Source organism: Botryllus schlosseri, chromosome 9, assembly GCF_051294905.1.
Source record: "Botryllus schlosseri isolate E-star chromosome 9, Bs_hap1, whole genome shotgun sequence".
NCBI classification, from domain to species: Eukaryota; Metazoa; Chordata; class Ascidiacea; order Stolidobranchia; family Styelidae; genus Botryllus; species Botryllus schlosseri.
Window position 1 is genome coordinate 15,780,133 of NC_137244.1, and position 17,773 is coordinate 15,797,905.

Here is a 17,773-nt window from a genome sequence, read left to right on the forward strand (position 1 = left end):
GAACCTGACGACGTAAAGGATAATATATGAAAGATTCACCATTGTAGGACGAGTTTAATTTGGTGAGCATGCAGAGAAACTTTGCTTCCTGCATTTTCTGAACTGATCTGCAATTCTGTGTCATGTTTTGATTTTCGGGTTATCCCAAATTTCAACGAATATTCACAATATTAAGCAATAAGTCTTTTCGATTTCAGTTTTCTCGTTTATTGTCCACCTGTCTGTGGCATGAACAAGTGCCAGCTTGCCTAATATATAATATTTTTGGCGAAATTGTTCTCTGCTCCTTCCATATTAATATCGGCCTATGATATCGGTTATCGGCCGTGTGAGTGTCGAAATATCGGTATCGGTATCGGCCTGTAAAAATCAATATCGGTCGACCTCTACTGAGGAGTAGCGGAAACCGCAAGCGTATTGGTCATTGCAGCGTCACGAATCGAAGTCCGTTACAATGCAATATTTGAGACTGATTTTACGGGGTTCCAGGACCACGAGCAGAATAAAATATGTATTTTCGCTATCAGTGCCGCAGTAGCTTTCGATTGACACCAATTTTACCAATTTTCGTGCTCGGCAAGTCGGTCAAAAATTACCGTAAAATTGCCTTCGGCCAAATGGAAAGTGTGACGTGTAGATCAATTGCGGTGAGCCGTGAGATTTGCTTGTGTCCACGCCATATAGGACTGATTTGACCATAGTGTCCTATATGGTGTCGACACAAGCAAATCTCACACCTCAGTAAAATTAATTGTGTCGACACCATTTAGGACACTATGATTTGACACTCAAAATGTTCCACCAGCTTAGGCTTACCATATTTGGGAAATCTAAAAAACACTTCTTCAGAAATTTCAGGCTTGCAAAACCGGAGAAGAATTCACAAAAACCGGTTAACTTTTCCCACTTTGTGGTCGGTTGACTAAAAAAAAAAAAAAAAAAGGTCATCTTTACGCTCTGAGCTCAAAATACCGTTTTTTTCTCCACATTGCCAGGTGGATGACTGAAAAAAAGGTCATCTTTTCGCTCAGAGCTAAAATCAACGAAATACCCTCCGGGGCGTCACTTCTGTGCTATTTTGCGGCATATTACTCGCAGATTGCTCTAAATCTGACCTAAATTTGCAAAAAAGAGGACAAAATCTCAAAAAAGAGGACAAAAGGGCGTCCTCCGAGGACACTTTCAAAAAAGTCAAAAAAGAGGACAAATCCTCTTCAAAGAGGACGTATGGTAAGCCTACACTAGCTGGCAACGTTGAATTATTAGCAGAGGTTGTGGAAGGATATAGTCACCTTCGGTACTCCAGTAGAAGTAGCAGTAAAGACATAAATGTCTATACTCAAGTTTCAAAATTTACAAAACCTAATTAAGAACGTTTTCTGGCTTGTTTACATAGTTTCTGGTCTACTTTGGACTTTATCCTACTTCACAATGCCATAATCGATACCGCACTGTTTAAACAGTGGTTCTTAAAATTTTTAGACGGTGACCTAAATCTGAGTCACCTCACGACCCAAGCCTCACACATCAAAATGAATGCATTTTTAATGTTAGTATGCTACATTTTTACATAAACATGTGTTGATGCACGCGATTTCCAATACGGGTGCATTATTTTACCGCGCGGGTCGCAATTGTAATGCGGGACTCAGATTGCAAGGACAGGACTGTTCGGTGCAGATAATTTCGACTACAGGACAGACATATCGATATCGAAGGTTTTGGCCAGGGTCATTATGGGCCATGGTTTTATCACTGCTGAACTTGTTGGCACCGCACTCTGCCCAGCCGCATTGTTGCCCAAAAGTTCCTACACTGTAAATCCATTGGTGATTCTGGAAAATATCTGTATTTTTCAGATTTCCACCATAGCGTGGGGTGTAAATCACGTAAACGGTATTGTGAGGTACTAGTTTATGCCTTACCACCCATTCAATTATGTGTAAACTATAAATGTGTCACATACACAAATTCTTATGGAGATATATCCAGGGATGTAATATCGCGGTATAAATCGAGTACATTTTAATCCAAACTATCCATGCAAGTAGCACGTATAGGATTTGAGACTGCGATATAATTCTGAGTTAGCTTCTGTATTCGTGTATCACCCGTTTCTGCCCTGTGGGTGTGAATACACATTCTTTTCGCTATAAGAGTGTATAATATAATATAACAAACAACGAAGTCAATATCTTTCAAAACCCTACCCAACAGTCAAATAGAATTTGAGATCTTTAACAGGTCTTTTGCTTTGCAGAAGCCTCAAGAGAACCACACAGTGCAATATCTTCCGAATTGAGTTGCATAGCCTACTTGTATCGTAATTATAATCGGGATTGATTTTGATTATTGAAAGTTCACCGATCCGCAAGCTGAAAAGGTTGGGAATCACTGACCTACATCTACAGGGATTCGCATGGTCGTAAAAACGCTGCTTCTGTAAAGTGGAGATCGGCAACGTTGCGACAAATCACAAGGCGGCATATCTTGATTTCGGTTACCAAGCACAAAATATGTTCTGACGAAGCGTTGCTAACATATGATTATTTTCAAATGGTCGCTATACAAATACAACGCATGCATTATTGTATAAGTTTGAAATGTTACGCCGTTCGTATTAGGTATGACGTCATATCGACTGATATTCGAATCGAAGCTTGATCATTGATCAATGCTTGACCCGGAATCGACCCAGTCAGGAATCCGTTTTTGACCGGCTGCAGTATGCGCTCACTGCTCATGATATTCCCGTTTTCATTCGTCTGTTTGGCGGAGCTCAGCAAAGTCAGGAGTGGTGCTGCCACAAGGCTATTCTTGGTGCGATTGCACAAGATTGCAACTCAATTCGTCTATGAAGGCGTTGTCAATGTCAAGATCTATACGCGAGAAGATGACTAGCCAAGACATAACAATTATGTTCCCTGATTTGCGAATGCTGACTACAATTACCAGAGTGTTGTTCATAGCCCGTGGGGCCTAGACAATAATTAGGATACGAAGAGAAGGCCTGGTCGGTTGTTAGCTGCTCTTATACTTCGAATCTTTATACTAGTACTAAGATTTATAGGCTTCCAACTCGTACACATTTCGTGTAACGTGTAGCTGAGCTAGCGCAATGGAAGTAAAATGGACCTGAGTTTTAAGCGTCTGGGATGATGAACGCTTCGCCATTGTCAGTGAGATCGGGGCCATGTGCTACGAACGTAATATAGGCAGTAGGCACTCGCTCTACGTAGCGTCGACATGGTACGTACAGTCGTACACATGATCGCTGGAAGTTGAGTAGACCAGAATGACCATGTGTAAACGCTCACATTGCTCACCTCATCTACTCTCATATTTCATCGTTAATTTGTCAATATCCTAGTCCTAGATATCTATATGGTGGTGTGATCGAAGCGGACTATTATATGGATCTAATCTCCGACGTCACCGGTCTACCATCAATATGTATTAATTATTTTACTTTAGAATAATTGAAACAATTGAACCAATTTGACTATCGTCAGTGAGATAGGAAATGAAAACTCCCTATGTGGACCTTGTATTTCTATAACGACACCGCGTGATTCTTTGTGTGAAATTTATTTAATCGACGTGGTGAGTTTAGAAGTGGATAGTAAGTTTCTTCAGAGACTGCGTTACGATACTTCTTTGTCGCCTAATGTTATCGAATTGCGCCATACCTCCTTTGTTCGCCATCTTCTTATATGCAGTAATTATGCAAGCTACTAACAAAAGATGATCCAGCTTTCAACTATTATCAAGAGATATTGAATAACTGCAGACGTCTTGTCTGATCTTTTTCTGCTGCTGAGTTTCAGTGCGTGCGAATGCGTTGAATCGAAATCTCAGACTACTATAGAGTTACACAGTGCGAAGTGCACAGTTTTTAGAGATATGTTTGTGGGATCTTGAGATCATTCTTATTAGCAGTAATATGGTCATTGGTCAATGGTCAATTGGTAAAAGCTCGCTGCTTTCTGCGCGATGTCATGAAGTATATAGATAGTTAAGTCATATTTGACGTGATGATTCAGGTGAAGGTAAGGTACATAAATGTTTATTTCGTCAATTATCAATTTACTTCACGAATCTCTAGGTCTGAGATTATTTGTATTGGTATCGGATTATACGGTGTCGGATCAGGCCTCGCCAGAGGGTATCTGTGCACAACGCAGGACATTAGGACATGCTTGCAATATTTAGATGTTTAACATTGTCGTTTCGCGTTTGTTGAATCGATATATGGCTCCGTCGCATGCAAACAGTCGCTCATGATTGAATATTATGTACGCCTATATATTCATGTGACATTAGTCGTCTCATTCCATGGTCAAAATATCCCCTTACTCACCGAAAAACTTCGCCAGAGTTATATCAGTAATTACATCGTAATAGATTCGTAACATTAGAAATTTCGGAGTGTAAATATTTGTGTCGCATGACGTATCCGGCGGCAGCTCGTATTGCAAGCAGTTATAGTGAAATTCGTCGAGCATCGCAACACTCGAAATTATACAGATATTTTGACTGTGAAGCCCTTCGCAGACGTACAATACCTCAGATATACTAATCTAATAGATTGGAATACTCTGCTATACCCAACGTAAGGCGAATGTTTGAGATCGCCGTTGATACAAATTTTCTTAGAAACAATAATCGTCCAATCCAATTACATTTTGCGATTTCGATAACGTGCTTCGGACGCGTGAATTTTGAAGACGTATAGCGACCGCGACCTCCGCAAACCATCGTTGACGTATGATTATAGGCTCAACCTCAACACAAATGCAAACTATACGGAACTAAAGACATCATAGCACTTGAGAGTTCGATTTCAGTTGACTATTGGCGCCTTTCACACACCGTGACTGCGCTACGCAACTGCATACCTCACACAGAACTTGGAAAATGTTCGTGAAATGATTGATACTCACGGTCTCTCCCGGCATTTGCGGAGGTCATCTGAAAAGACGATAGAATACCACTACAGTTGACATCAGACCGACAGGGTCGAACTTTGAGCCATGTTATTATCAAATGATAAACTAATGTTTTGTTTATTCAAGTTAGGAACTAACGGAAGTTTATAGTCGTCTGTCATGCTTGCGACATGATGATAGGCGCAACGCACAGCATCGTACCAAAGCAAGAAGTTCTAATTGCCGAATCAAATCCCGTTCAAGATCACGTCAAAAACTCCAGAACAATATCAACAGCGTCCGAGTTATCCTCTGTTGATTTATGTATCCAGGGTTATCGTTCCTTTCCGATTGATGATGATATATTTGGAGAAATACAACCCCAAAGAAAGTCTGTGTTGTACGATCTGGACACCAGAAGGTCGTCAGACGCCGGAAGTCAGAAAAGCGTTGATAATGCGAGAAGGAATTCCAGTCAATATATTCGGATATTAGAGCGGCAAAGTATGATAGCGTGGGATCAATCAGACCCTAATCCCTCCGCTTTTCCATCGTCTGAAATCCAAGTAATCGATCGAGATGTTGCAAGCATGTCTGAAAAACACAACTCAGACGGGTCGAGTTCTTCGCAATCGAATCGTCGCAGTTATTACGTTCCCGGAGATGAGATATCTCCGGACAATGTTTCAAACGGTTCTTCTATTTCAACAACGGGATCGAATGACGCAAACACCCATTGTCGTATTACTAATACATTAATGCCCCATATACACACTCATGAAGTAAGACGCGAAATTGGTGCAGAAGGAGGAGTTCTGGAGATTCCCGGCTGCGGCGTAAGCGTCCATATATTACCTACAAAAGCATGTGTACCTTCCAAGAGGAAACAGTCGAGAAACTCATCTTCAAGTGCAGTCGAGGGTCTAGATATCAAGATGGACCGACGTGTTATTCTTGCCCTTGACGATGTTCCTAGCGACGTTAATAATAGTACAAGAATTGCTGTTGGTTCAATGGTCTGCCTCGAATATGGCCATCTGGATATACTTTCATCCGGTATCGTGTTACAAATTGAAACGAACGCATCCTTGAAACAATTGAATCAGGTAACTCCTTGTTGATATTTAAATCACATATTTTATATAGGGCGCCGCCTAAATTAAATGTACAGAGTTGTTATTTGTCGCACGTAGGGCTTTGGGTACCACCATGGTAATAGCGTCGTCCGACACATATGCTTAATTAATGCGCGTATTCTACAATCCGCCTATTGTAGTACAATGGTCCCCGCTTTGATATCTTTGCCAGCTTCGTATGATTCCGGATGTCCTTTTCTTGAGTACGGTATATGGAAACGGACACATCCACAAATACAGCAATCAATTATGTACTCCGTAGCAAATTATTTCCACTATGATATCACACCGGAAACAACAACAGTAACGTAGTTGTCAATCCAGCTGCTATTGCATACTATAAAATAGTGCAAGGTGTCCAATTATTCTTCGTGAGTTTCCCTTGTCAGCAATTATTCTCAATTCGGAAGATAATGTCACACAAGACACTCATAGTCATAGTCAAGACAGTCATATAAGATATCAGTAGTAAGCCCATACGCAATTATGTCATAAATCGCCATTAATCTAGCATAATTAGCGATGATGAAATAAAGATTGCTACGATATCGCGCATCATATTCATATTAACATTTACACCATTTAGGAAATGGGAATAAGGAAGTAATCATGCTACGTTAATGTAGGTCCGTTGTCGTTAATTACGTTGGGATTCCTTGGTATGGATATTGGAATATCAGTGTATAAGCAGTAAGCACAATAAGCACTATATATATATATGCGCTGAAAACAGGCAATAATGAAGCTTTCACTCCTTCACTTAGGGTTGTGTTTAAAACAAAAATATTTTTAAAAAAAGGAACTTGTTTGAAACATGTTTTCATGACGCCACGAATATTCAATTGTGACGTCATAGTGGATTGACGTTGACACTTGAAAATATAGGGTAAATATAGCCCCTTTAACAAAATATCAGTATTATAGCTGTTGAACCGACTATTTTGAGGGTTCCAACCATCCCATATCAATATACGTCGGTTAGATCGGGTGGTAATTGTCCGTAGGCTAATAGAACATGTTTTTGAAAAGTTTACAGAATTATGGCATAATTTGACAACTTAAAAAAACACAATTTATTTTTTAAGGGCCCTTGTTTAAAACACTGTTTAAAACATGTTTAAAAAAGTGTTTTAAGCAACCATTTGTTTGAAATGCAACCCTACCTTCAATGCAAAAATCACGCGCCACCGACATTTCCTAATACAACTTTTTTAAGCATTTGATCAACCAGTTACATGTAACTCTACGTAATAATTTTGGTAGTTTTCCATTGACCAGTAAGGTAATTGAAACGGTAACATATATCAAAATATCTTCATGCGATGGGCCACGCCATGTCAAAATTGTTAGCTCTTTTTGGGTCAATGCTAACAACCTGACGTTGGTCTACTTCGACTTGAGTCACGTCCGCACGTCATAAATATCGCTACATTGACTCTTACTCGAGTATCAAGGCGCGACTTCTATTGACTAGTTTGGCATAGCCTATATATATTTAAAACTTTTAAACAATCATATTTTCAGAATTATCATCCAGTTTGCAAATTTGGTTGCATAATCACTTCGTCTCTCGCGGGGCCGTGTCAAAAAATAATAACCGACTGTTACCATTACGGAAACACACTTCAGATATTAATATCAAAAGATGATATAGCTTCGGTGACTTCAGGTACTGGATGCTCTTGTTTTGGGATTGAAACGCACTCTAGTAACAATCCATAATAATGATATTAATTTTTTTAGATGCAGGAGCATCACTTTTTATGATACCTGTAGTCATGATGGCGGATGATCATGTAAAGCCGACAGATTTTTGTGTATGGGATGGTATTTCTTCGATGTCAGTTTGGGTCGCGGTGTTCGGCCCAAAGCGTTCCCAAATGTGCAATAGCTGCTGCATATCCATATCTACCTCCACTACCTGCCCACCTATTCTGACTATTTCAAAAAACAACAAGTAAGTTACGATCACGTTGTCTCGCGGGTGATTAGAACTTGTGTGGCATATCAGAGCAATATAAAGCAGAATAATCAATGTTGTTCGCCGTTGTTTGTGCATTGCAATTTTGCAATGTCCGTCCATCTTCCTTGTTGCTATAGGCCTACTGGTAGTGAGAATTATTCGACTGTATCAGCTGATGAAAGTATCTTTAACCTAGATCTTTTCTTGATGTTTTTCAGCAACTTAGCTCATCAGACAGACCTGCATCTGTCTTCCAATACTATCAATGGTATTCATCCAATGTTAGCAATCAAATACAAAATACATAGGCCGTTAAGTTTCTTCGCTGTGGCTACTGGCCAGTGGCCAGTCGAGGCCTTGGCCACAGACGGTAGGCCTACTCTAAAAGTTTCCTTTTGACCATAATGTCGAAATCTAAAGCGGAAATTATTGTCATCGTCCACCTGTTAGAATAATTACCATTGGCCAGGGGGAGATCAACTGTAAATCATGTTGGGTTCGATATGTTATCTCCTAATAATTATAATTACTAAACTACGGAAATCCGAAGATCATCCTACGTTTTGCTTTGATTGAAACCACACTTAGTCATTATAATTAGCAAATGATATCACTGTAGAGACTACTATTTCTTGTATCACCATTCGCATATTCTTATTTTGACACGATATTGCAAAGCATCGATAAAAAAATTTTACGCTGTGTGTTTATTACAGCCCATCGTTAACAGAGTTTGTTCACTTGTTTACAGACCTCTGTCATTGCACTTGTGGGCCGCATATCGCACAAACATCCACTGCCTACAAGACATTCAAGTCTCACTCAAACGCGATCCGCATTCCTGTGTATCCATTTTTCCGAACACCACTGTAATTGAAGCGAATGACGTACTACTGTCGACAAGAACAAACAAACTGATAGCGTTGAAATATCTGAAAGAGGCCAAAACTCTCGATCGGCGAGAATCGGGGGCTGACGAAGCGGCGATAAGAGAGCGAAAAAACGAGAGATTTCTGCTGTCTCTTATCGGGTTAAAATCTCACGTCACCATACTAGAGGCGACCTTCGACGCCCCTATCCGTTCACCGCCTTGGTCGACCAGTGTGAGACGTTGGAAGCGCAACAGCAAGGTGGTACCGCGTCCGCTTTCAAGCTGTCACGGACCTCAGAGATACCTGTACTTGTGGTTCGACGCTCAGCGAGAAGAAACGCGAAAACTCAAACCGACTTTCGTGATTCCCGACGCCGATCGTCGCGTTGCTGTGCCGCGTGTGGCGGTAGCCGTTACCGCGAGACTGCGCGGGAAAAAGTGGGTTGTTTTACGTGATCTTACGATTTAATATCTACGCGACAATCTGGAAGGTGAATAAATAGGTGTTCGCACTGATAGGTTTTTCCTGTTAAACATCTCATTACTTGTCTACAGAGGCGGTCACTAACGAAGTATATTATTTTTGGAAGTGCTCGAGTAGGTTTTGCATAGTACCCAAGTAGTTATGCTGTTTGACTACTTCCACTTCTACATAATAGTTATTTAGCAAAACTACCTTATTTCAGACCAGTGGTTCCCAACATGGGCGATATCGCCCCCCAGTGGGCGATTTTGAGAAACAAGGGGGTGATAGGGGGCGAAAATGCTAGAAAGTCCCGTGAGGTATATTTAATTAACACGGCCAAGTATTAGTGCGGAGCATGGACCGGAGCCGGATTGGATATCCGGCCGGAGTTTTACAATTTTGGCCGTACCGGATCGGAGCCGGATCAGTACTTTTTCTGTTACGGCCGGAGCCGGATCACTACTTTTCTGATACGACCAGAATCTTTATGGATAAGCATGAATTTTATAACTAAATAACTACCAACCAACCACACGCAAGTCACCGCTAAGCCAGTGCGAACATAAACGAGGCATATTTATCAATTCACGGAACCCCCGTACCACGTAGGGGCCGATTTCTGACCGGACTTTTTCATTTTGGCTGGAGCCGGATCGGTACTTTTTCCTGATACGGCCGGAGCCGGACCAGAGAATTGAACAACCTGATCGGAGCCGGACCAGTGAATTTGTCGATCCGCTCCGCACTACCACTACCCACTATCTATCCGCTTTATCTGCATATGACGCGAAAGTTGGCTAAAGAAAATGGTCAACTCAACCGAAAGTAGACGCAGAGACCGGTTTTCCGAGCACCTACTCGGAAAATGATCTTTTTTTAGCCAATTCACCAACGATCAGAGTTAATTGAATAAATTTCCCCATTTTGAATGTCCTCTTTTTCGGAACCGTGAATAAGAGGTACGAAGATTTGTGTCGAGCTTAACAAGGAGGAGATGCTTCTAAATAAGACTTGGAAACACTGCTTTAGACGCAGGATATTGTCGACTAGAAAGTAGTTAAGGAACATGTTTCCGCCACAAGTATAGGAAGTAGCTTTGGTATATGTTTCCATCGCGTTTATTAATGAAATTGTCACAATAACGACTGGATGGAATAGCCCCTGTATCACGTTACTGTGTAATGCATGTATCGTTGCGAAAATTGCACCATTATGTAATGCCATTCGAACGCAGCCACCTGCGACGTTTCGACCAAATCCACTTTGCGACCAAATCCACTACTTGACTACTTTCAGATCTTCGTTTTTACTTTCACTTGAAGTTATCTTGACGCGGCGCTACTTCTACTTTTACTTGAGTATCAAGTATGGCTACTTTGACCGCCTTTGCTTGACTTGACACCACTTTTTCCTTTTCGGTTTTTATTGCGTGTTTGTAATTGATGGAGTGATGGTGCTGGTCTATATTACCTCAAGGTTCCTTCGTATCATCATATAGCCTGAACACCTCAATAATTCTGACGAAAATATTATCTCTTCATTTTGTCCTTCCATTCTGACTGCGCCCTATTGGGCTAAAAATACGATTACAATAGCGTCCTCGCCATGTGGATTATGAAATGCTATTTGTCGCAGAAAGAAGACGAAAATGCCATTACTGTTGGACTATCAACAGTCAGACATCATGCCGCTGCTAACTAATACGACGATTTGGATGCACGGCACTTTGCGGTACAAGGAATGGTACGTCGGCTATTTGAAAGGTCGAATTGGTGAGTAAAATACGATATATGCAATGCAAGCGTATTAAATTTGTATACGAACCTACATCCATATAAGTCTGCAGTCAAATGATAACGATAAATCGTTAAATCTCATTTTAGTTTAATAGTCCTTGGAATGAACTATCACGATAATGATATCGATAAATAGCTAGACACTTGTAGTTTTACGGTATCGAGTACTGAGTATAGGCTTACATTGTACTCCTCAAATTTATTGAAAAACTCCTTTTAACAATGTCATTTTATAGGGCATTCATGATTCTTATTTGTTCACAGGACTCATACATACGCAGTGTGTACGGATTTACGATTCTAGCAAATGTCTCGACAAAGGTCATGAAAATCTGACCGTTAGTGAACTTATTGACTGTCTCACGGATCCAGGTAATGATGGCTAATCACTACACTTCATTGTACAATGTTTGAATTGAACACGTAAATTTGGATACCGGTACATGATTTCTGGACTTATCATGGTCATGCATTTTAAACTTCATGATCATTCCAAGTTGGCGAGCTCGCGTCGTGCTTCAATATGATGAAAACCCGACTGCTGGACACGACAATAGATTGGGTGCTATTCTCTTCGATACTGGGATTCGCCGAAAACTATATATCAAGAGTAGCGAAGGACATGGATGATGATTCCACTAAAGATATTCGAGACAAGTTGACTTTGTTTTTGGATAAATTTTCGGTGAGAACATATATATTCCTCTCCGCGATTACGTTGGATGTGGTAGACGGCATGTTTTATTATAAGAGTCTGAAACACTTTGAAAATATAGGCATTGGAAGTATATATATCAGTATCCAGTATCCATCAAACATTTTTCAAAGTGGGCTATGCTTTTCAAGGGGACAATTGGGGGCGACTAACAAGTTACCACGAAATATATTACAGTACCAATAGGTTACAATATCGGTATTACATCCTCGAAGCAGTGAGACTCATTCGGCATGCCAACTCTAACATCGATGAAATATCTTCCGTACATCTTTCAGGAATTTTGCGAAACTGCAAATCACGGCCAGAGCGTACACGGGAGCATCATCCGGGCTCTGTTACTCATGCAAGAGCATGCATTGGCATCCAGTTTATTAACAGACAATTGCATCCTGACCGTGTCGCATAAAATCGGCCGACGATTCCAGGAGCTTCAAAATATTATGGATGATATACATCACGACAAATTTTCCTCAACCGAAAGGTCGTACCCTTTACGAAAATCCGCTGAAACTATACCGGAAATGACGAACAATAAGGTTTGTGGCTTCTAACTGCGCAATAAGCGCGCAGCCCACATAAAATACCAATGTATCACAGATCACAGATTCTCTATCGATCATTTGGTCAATTGTATTAGCAGTCTGTTTTGCCGAGATTCGAAGTTTTTCACGAAGGCTATACTAATAATTACATTTACAAACCAGTTGATTGATTATTATTGTTCTGTTTAGGAAATCACGAATGCCACCTTCGAATGGCTTTGCATCCAGCGGGAAAGGTGGTGGTCTGGAAACGATGAAGGTTTTGTTATGTGTTTGCATCAGGCCGTCGCTCGAATGCCTGAGACTCCGATTAGAAGATGGACACATTTCACATCCGCTTTGATTCTTATTCTGTCTGCAAAATCCATATTTTCATAGCGTTTCTATTGCCGTCACATTTTTGATACTATCCGATTGCTTGAATAAACTGGGCGAGTTTATCGGAAACTGGATGTCAGGCCAACCAATATTCTGCGCCAGAATGTGCAATTGGATCTAATCACTCTAATGTGAAAAACGCATTGAAACCTCGGGCAGAACATTGTCTCTTTAGTAATTTCATAATTCGTTCATTCATTCGTTCATTCATTCATTCATTCATTCATTCATTCATTCATTCATTCATTCATTCATTCATTCATTCATTCATTCATTCATTCATTCATTCATTCATTCATTCATTCATTCATTCATTCAGAATTGATAACGGTGATGGTGAGAATACTCAGCAAAACTGGTTATCGGAAACACTTTAAGTTATAACAATTCTGACGCGAATGTACCTGAAAGCAAATCACACGATGCGCCGAACAAATTTTCAGGTTACTGAAAATAATTTTTCAAGACATCCAAGTGCAGTCAGCATATGGATATTTTAGTGATTTTAGCTGTTCACTTAGCCGTTAATCAAACCGTTTCAGATCAAGCTAAATTTTAGAAACAAATTTCGCGGGCCGCACACCATTCCAAATTCTAACTTGGTCGCTGGCCGCACAAATTTATTATCGGGCGGTTGCACACTGCACTGCATAGCAGTGTTCCACTTTCTGTTCTGAAATATTTTGTGGACCACCTTTCCTAGTTACGGAAAGAAGTCTGTCTTTGTGACGTGATGGTGCCAGGTAATCAAAGTTTGATATATGTTATAGGCAGAGGTGGTCAAAGTAGTCAAGAAGGCTACTCAAGTAGAAGTAGAAGTAGCGAACAGAAAATCTACTCAAGTACGAGTAGAAGTACTTCTTCCATAAGCAACTAAAACTACTTGAAGTAGAAGTAGAATTTACTGATTTTAAATCTACTCAAGTAAGTAAGTAGTTGTGAAAACGATCGTAATTCGCTCGCGAGGATTGTCAAAAAGCTGCAAATTGAGCTATGCGAAAGATGCAGAGCTTGATTCATATTGATGCATACCAGCAGGTATCCAATTTTGGACAGCATGAGCATTCGTTAACATCATGGGAAGAAAATGCTATTATTGATATGATAAGGCGATACGAATCCTCTGTTCCACTCGAACAGCCCATTTTAGAAAATATCGTGGTATGGCGCCCTCCCCCATATTATAAGGCCCGTATAGTGTACTAGAAGAGCAATACGGAGAAGCTGCAGTATCGAATACGGTGAAAAAACTTTGCGTGATCAGTAAACGTTGATAAAAAATATGGTGGATCGCAAAAATGTCATATTGTGTAGCTTTATTTCCGGAAATTACAGTCATCGATACACTTGCTTCTATACTTCAACATGTATGTTCTCCACATAAAAAAAAACTGTATCTAATTAGAACTCAAAGTATGATACTGGGAATTGAAAGAGAAATATAAATACTACTTCTAAAAGTGAAAAATTTATTTCATGTCTTTACTCTTTAGTCCAGACAAGTTTCAAAGGCGGTATGCTAAAACAGGTCTAAAGCTAAAAAAAAGTCAGAGTCCACTTTTCCAGATTAGGACACGCCATGGACTGCTAGATTACCATATGATAAGTAAATGCTAGAATGCGAAACATCAGTTTCAAACGTTATGTTGGGCCATATATACTGTGATGAAATATTTCATATGGGCTACAATGCGGTGTGAACGGAAACACGCATCCTCTCACCTAAATTGTATTCATCGATACTTTCGTGAAATCATATTGGTCACTTCATATCCACTGAGCGCGAAGCGCGACGAAAATTCTGGGTTTTACTCTCAACTTTTATGAAAGTTAAATGCTGATACTCCGTGAAAACAGCCACGAAATTCCTCCGGCTATCTTCCTGCTAGGTGGATTAAACTACTTCTACTTGACAAACTGAAAATAGCGAAAAGTAAGTAAGTAGTTCACAAAATATTACGAAGTAGAAGTAGAAGTAGCGGAAAAAAGATCTACTTGAGTAAGTACCAGAAGTAGAGGAAAACTACTCAAGTACTTTAAAAAAGTAGAAGTACTTCGTTACTGACCACCTCTGGTTATAGGCCTAGGACATAAATGACTCAGGGGGATATGTAATTATTTATCACTGCTGTGTTGGTTTTCAGTTGTTTTATGTATTAAGTAATTGCGGCAGTTCCTTGATACCCATATACCGTAATGAGAAAAGGTGTATCGGAATCCCGAATCAAATCCACTCCCAAACCTTCACTACGCAAATTTCAGAAATCACACCCTCTCGCTCCTAAGGATGGAACGCAATATTCGCGACTTCCCGATTTCCGAACCAAAATATCATGGTCAAGCCCATATTTGTTGATGGTATTCAGCAAGATCATTCCGAAGAACTGGTATTGATTCTTTGAAATAGACACATATATTTGCAAATTCAATTCGAGCTAAAATCCTTCTGCAAAAAGACTTCGAAGTAGTTTTGATCGCCTCACAAACTGCAGAAATATGGCGTGATCATGAGAATGTGCTGGCCTCTATGGTTGGAATTCATGATAAGATTTGTCCGACTGATATTTCTGGAAAACAGGGTGGAAGACCGCTGGGATCAACTAGTGTAGGGGTATGCAACGAACGAGTTCAGGCCTATGAGACTGATTCATTTCGAGGCCAACCCCTTCTGCGGCAGGGAACACGAAGGCGTAAAGTTTTGGCGAACATACCGTTGATAAAATGCAGTGCCAAAAACATCAACGGTGACAAGACCTCGGCCAAAAATGACCATCGCTGGATGGCCAATACTTTCGAATTGGATATGCTCCATAGTCAAAATTGCCGGCAGTCGGCACCGAATAGTCCCGTTCCTGAAATTTTGAGTAGCAGACAGTATGCAAATGTGATACGCAGAGGAATTTAGTTCACCCAAAATTGAAATCGCGTACGTCAGACGTATTGCGCAGAGTTGTGTTGGCCTGTTAGGTATATTGTATAAAAACATATATAATTGTGATTTGCACGTTCTGCATGTAATACATGTCCGGAAAATCGTAGCACAAGTATTAAAATGAATTCTTTTTGATGTGTGAGGCTCGGGTATCTCTGCAAGGGTAAATAATTAACTTTTCTCAGTGTGATGGCATTTGTCTTGTAGGTTCAGATTGACAGGACAGGAACATTCGGCGTCAGCCATGTAGGCGTTGATGGACAATTGAACATATATCGAAGTTTTCGCTCAGCATAAGGGCAGTCCTTTTCGGCCAAGGTTTTATTCTCGCTGCCGATATCGTTCTGGCAATCTTCACAGAGTCGCATATGTTACATAGCCTAAAACTTCACATATCTTGGCGCGTCGTGACGTGATAATGGCTAACGCTGAAATTCCCATTTCTATAGATGACGCGTATTTTTTTTGGGGGGGGGGCGCGGGGGGATGGGGTGAGGGTACCAAATAATCAAGATATTTGGCACCATTAAATCGCAAAAGTTTCAAAAAAAACTCTGTAATTTATCTTAACTCACGAAATAATTTGGGCCCCCTTCGAGCTCGCCCTCCTCCTATAAGGGGGTTTGGGGTGTGACAGTTATGGTCATGCTATATAGCTACATAGCATATTATTATCATGTCAAGATTACATATTATCGGCGCTAATCACGTCATTGGTCTAGTGTCAGTAGTGCGACAAGGTCAGGTTCTAAGTATAGCATAGCAATTTGCAACGCAGTGGATGACATTGCTATCAGCTGCAACAATAAGAAACTCAACTAATCTGAGGTTGGTCGTCCCGTAGGGCCGCTGGGATATTGCCCCGCCTATAATTCTGTGTTATATTAATAGCAATCTAGCTGAGCAGTGAAAATGACGGAATTGCGGTTAAAATCGGTATTTCTGTGTTTCGCTTGTAAATGCCTAACCGGGGCGTACATTTTCTTGCCCCAGTCGAGTAGATAACGATCTCTATTCTCCCAATACCACTAACAACACAGAAGACAATGATTAAGTTTCATTATTTATGTTACTGAGCGAAATTAATCAGCACATAGGGCAACTTATGATTTCCCTAGTTCGTTTTTTTACTCGTATAGCCTGACTGACAATGGTATCTGCTCTGCAAAAGCAATACCTCATAGAATTGCCGAGTCCTGTACAATTAAAATGTGAGTTGATTTTTGAAGACTGCGCCGTATACGCGTGCTACTCGGCGTTTCAGAAACCTGTATGTGTGTATACGATTGTTGATCTACAATGCTCCTTCCATATAACGCGAAACAATAACTTCATATTGTTAATTTATTCGCTAAAAGCTTTTCGACTGACCACAAATGGCTTGTTCCAATATGAATATTGAATATAGCCTACTATTCAAACCTGTATCACTTTTTGAATGGTGGAAGCAAGCGGATAAGTAATAAGTATGATGATCGATTCATGATTCATGGCACATAGTTTTAACGCTTCTAGTCAGATTTTGAATTGCATGATACCGACTTTCTCCACGCACGTTTTGTAAGATTATCATCTGCATAAATAATGACTATAAGCAAGCAAATATATTTGGTAACGACGACTGTGTTCACCACGATGTTATTCACCCTTGGGGCCTTGCCTCTCCAGCCGATCTTGTGACGAGTTGCCGCTGATTAGGCTACAATGATGGGGATTTTGAAGTCCACAAAATTACGGACCAAGTACTGTACGACTACGATAGAAATATCGTAACTTCGTACCGCACCTTTCTCCCAGCTCTTACAAGTTTGTGAAATATATTTGCATAATGTGCAAATTACTGTCTCGTGGTTGGCTTGGGGTTTCGCCTGTCATTTCCCTTCTGTTCTCTATTGTGGCACTCGTATTTTTCCATTGGCCCGTGTTCTCGTTTCCGCCGTATCACCAGCGTGTACTCAAACCCTTTGAGTACACGCTGGTATCACATAGCCATTAGATGAGCGGCGCTACGTCATATGACGTATTAAAACGATGACTTTTCTC

The 17,773-nt window shown here is 40.5% G+C and overlaps 1 protein-coding gene across 1 annotated transcript; it reads left to right on the plus strand.

Moving 5' to 3' along the window:
* The first annotated feature begins 3,658 nt into the window (after positions 1–3,658).
* LOC145446771 (SH3 domain-binding protein 4-like) lies at positions 3,659–12,867 on the plus strand. Its single transcript, XM_080325132.1, has 9 exons — positions 3,659–6,034; positions 7,589–7,733; positions 7,808–8,021; positions 8,779–9,336; positions 11,000–11,136; positions 11,425–11,532; positions 11,658–11,845; positions 12,154–12,414; positions 12,610–12,867. Exons 1-9 carry the CDS (start codon positions 5,120–5,122, stop codon positions 12,796–12,798), a joined length of 2,715 nt encoding a protein of 904 aa, XP_080181258.1. The 5' UTR covers positions 3,659–5,119; the 3' UTR covers positions 12,799–12,867.
* Positions 12,868–17,773: the final 4,906 nt, after the last annotated feature.